This window comes from Neltuma alba, unplaced genomic scaffold (assembly GCF_004799145.2).
Source record: "Neltuma alba isolate B1F8T4 unplaced genomic scaffold, ASM479914v2 tig00006674_pilon, whole genome shotgun sequence".
Lineage (NCBI taxonomy): Eukaryota > Viridiplantae > Streptophyta > Magnoliopsida > Fabales > Fabaceae > Neltuma > Neltuma alba.
Window position 1 is genome coordinate 51,398 of NW_021634539.1, and position 3,272 is coordinate 54,669.

A 3,272-nucleotide genomic window follows, 5' to 3' on the forward strand; every position below is an offset into this window, starting at 1 on the left:
GAAATCTCTTACAATCTTCCAGGTAGGGTTCCATGTTTGCATGAGCTCCAGCTTAACTCTTCTTCTTTCTGAAAATGCTTTATCAATTGTTTTCTTATTTGCCCCAGTAACTTGGTAGTTCGAGGTTCTTGGCCAAAAACATTTTTTTTTCTGGCTTTCCATTTTTCACATCCTTAAAGACGGATGAATTTCCCTTCACCCAATTTGGTCGCCCAGTTTGAAATTCTCATATAGTTCTACATATCTTTCCTTTGGAATTGTTTTTAATTATTTCTTCTTTCAAGATCACTAATCTTTCTAGTTTAATATATTTAACAGCAAAAGCATTATCCTTTTCTCTCTTCTCCCCCGATTTTCATATTCGATATGTCGGTTCTTGGAGGGATTCTCTCTCGTGTGAAACCCACTGGATTTACTGTCTGTATAGCCTCTCTATTGTTCAGTTCAAGTACAGTTTTCCACCCAATTCAACTTTGCTGTGTGCGTGCGTGTTGGATTTTTCACTTTATAATTTACCGTATATAATAACCTCGCGTTACTGATGATTCTGAGAAGGAGAAGGGAAATGACGAGAAGGAAGATACAGATAAAGAAAATTGACAGTATAACAGCAAGACAAGTGACTTTCTCAAAGAGAAGGAAAGGTCTCTTCAAGAAGGCACATGAACTCTCGACTCTTTGTGATGCTGAGATTGCCCTCTTAGTCTTCTCGTCTACTGGCAAGCTCTTTGATTATGCTAGCTCAAGGTTCTTATATATCATATTATCAGTCTCAATTTCTCATACATACATACATAAACACGCATTTCTATTGGTGTGTGTGAGAGAGAGAGAGAGATTTACATGATATCACACTGGTCGATTCAAGAATGAAATATGAAACTGCACAAGTGCACAGCTCATTATCATTAACTATCTATATTTAAACTCATATTATTTCATTCTCTGTAGTCCATTAAACTAGCTAGCCAGCTTGGCAGTTGATAAACACTAGTTGGAATCTATATAATTCTTGTTGCATTTGTAACCTTAAAGATTATTATATGTGTATGTTTCAGTACTTCTGTTTCTGTTGGTAATTAATAACTTAAAAGGTCAACCAATGAGAAAGTAACTTCATAGACTTGAAGTAACGGAATCATGATTGATATCCACAGTTGAAGGTTCTGAGTTTTCCCATTGGGATTCTGAAAGAATTTCGTTACTCCATACAATTTGACATAAAACTGTGCTTGATTGATCTGATGAGATCTTTTCCACTGATTGATCTTGAAGGGAAATAGAAAGTCACTCAAAAGAGTTACTATTTCTGTTGTTTCAATATGCAGCGGGTAATTGAAAGGTACGATCAACATTCTACTGTTCAAAGACTAGGCCAATCATCTGCTGATCTGCAGGTAATCAATATATTAATATCAATCACACAGCATGACTTATCTCAAGTTTTGTGTCAATGCACATAGCTCCTTTTAATTAACTTGATTCCTTTTCTTTTCTTTTTTGGTTAACATACTTGACTTCTTTTCTGGTTAATTACTCTCAAATTGTGACTCACACACGCGTGGGGGCACAAATGGTTTCTTGTTTAATTCATTATGGAATTCGACAACTGAATATCTGAGGAAGTACTTACCAAATGAATCAGATGGGAAAAGGGATCCGCTTCTTGGGAAGATTTTAACTCATTGAAGAAATTAAGCTGTACTGTTTGACTCTTTGTCTTGTTCATACTTCATGGATTCCTTTGAATAGGGGCCAATCTTATGCATATTCCATAATATGCATTAACAGTAAGTGATCAGGCTGCATTGCCCTACAGAAAACCCTAGGTCTTGAATTAACTCCATAGGAGAACTGAAAAGATGGGAGAATTACTTCGAGGGATGACATAATATTGAAATCAATTTATGATAACATATGAAGGAATGGAAAATCATGGAAGGTTAATCTTTTTTTTTTTTGAAATATGTACAAGCTTGGAGGTGATGAGAATAAGCTGCACAAGGTAGTAGCAGAAAGGACTCGTGGATTGAGGTACGCAACTTTAATTCATACCTACCACGAATAAATGTTGAGAAGATTATGTTAATGAGGCACATGACTTGCACTAAATTCTAAAGGCAATTGAATGGGGAAGAACTTCAAGAATGCACACTTGAAGAATTGCAGAAACTAGAGGAAAGACTTCAAAGAGGCTTGTCCCACGTTTCAAAAACAAAGGTTTTTATTTGGTCCTTTTTATGCTTGACCCTTGATCCTCTGAAGTTTGGGCTTTCTAAAATTTGTGAAGTTCTATGCAAAATACTATCACTGTCCGTCTCATAATGTTAATCACGTTTTGGAAGATTTGGGATACTCAAAATGTAAGTCATATTTCATAGAATGTAGTGAGCATTAAATGTTTTCCTTCCAAATTTGCCCCCTATTTATGAGAGACACTAAGAGAGATATGACTGATATGAGAGTACAGTTTAATAAGGGTTATTTTGGAATGTTCAAGTAATTTTTGAAAGGTACAAGATGTCTAATTAACTTTAACCAACTTTACTGGTTTGCGTAAAGTAGTTCAAAGTGACTTGCATTTTGGGACAGAAAGAGTAAGATTTTGTTTTATAGATTTTGTATTTTACATGCAAAGAAATTAAAATGTATTATTCTAGTATTTTGCATAGAATTTTTTGAACTGTGAGGGCTTCTTTGATTGGATTCTTAGAACCCCAATTCCTAATAATCTTAATTGCATTGTTAATGTGTTTGGTTTGGTTTTTGTTGTATGAATCTTGATTCTATGGGTAGTCTAATTATCACACTGCTAGGAGGATGATTCTCCATAAAAATGTGATCAATCCTGATTCTCAAATGCTAGAATCACACTATTTTTAAAACCCTTCTCCCAAGAAACCACAATAGGGGGGATTTTGGTTCATTCGATTTTAATTTATTTTTATTTAATCAAATATAAAACATAAAATTCTTCCATCATTTTTAGTATCATACCTGCTGAATTTATGGTTATTAACATTCGATTCCATTTTTCGTGCTTTCCATGGATCAAACGAGCCCCGAGGTTCAGCCCAAAAAAAGAAAACAGCCCAAAAAGCACATATTTCTTTATCTTATAAATTTGTCGGAGGCCACCAACTTCTTTATCTATTGCATCTTTTCTTTTCTTTACTATCATTTAATGCTCTATGACAAGATTCAGTATATTCCTTTAAACCTTCTACTTTGCTGGTGTAGAATCTACCTGATGTGTGCATTTTCAGCTATAA

The 3,272-nt window shown here is 34.6% G+C and overlaps 1 protein-coding gene across 1 annotated transcript; it reads left to right on the forward strand.

The window, feature by feature from the left end:
* The first annotated feature begins 520 nt into the window (after positions 1-520).
* On the forward strand, positions 521-3,272 carry LOC114750889 (MADS-box protein JOINTLESS-like). Its single transcript, XM_028939528.1, has 6 exons — positions 521-747; positions 1,059-1,071; positions 1,329-1,397; positions 1,964-2,034; positions 2,121-2,220; positions 3,267-3,272. Exons 1-6 carry the CDS (start codon positions 542-544, stop codon positions 3,270-3,272), a joined length of 465 nt encoding a protein of 154 aa, XP_028795361.1. The 5' UTR covers positions 521-541.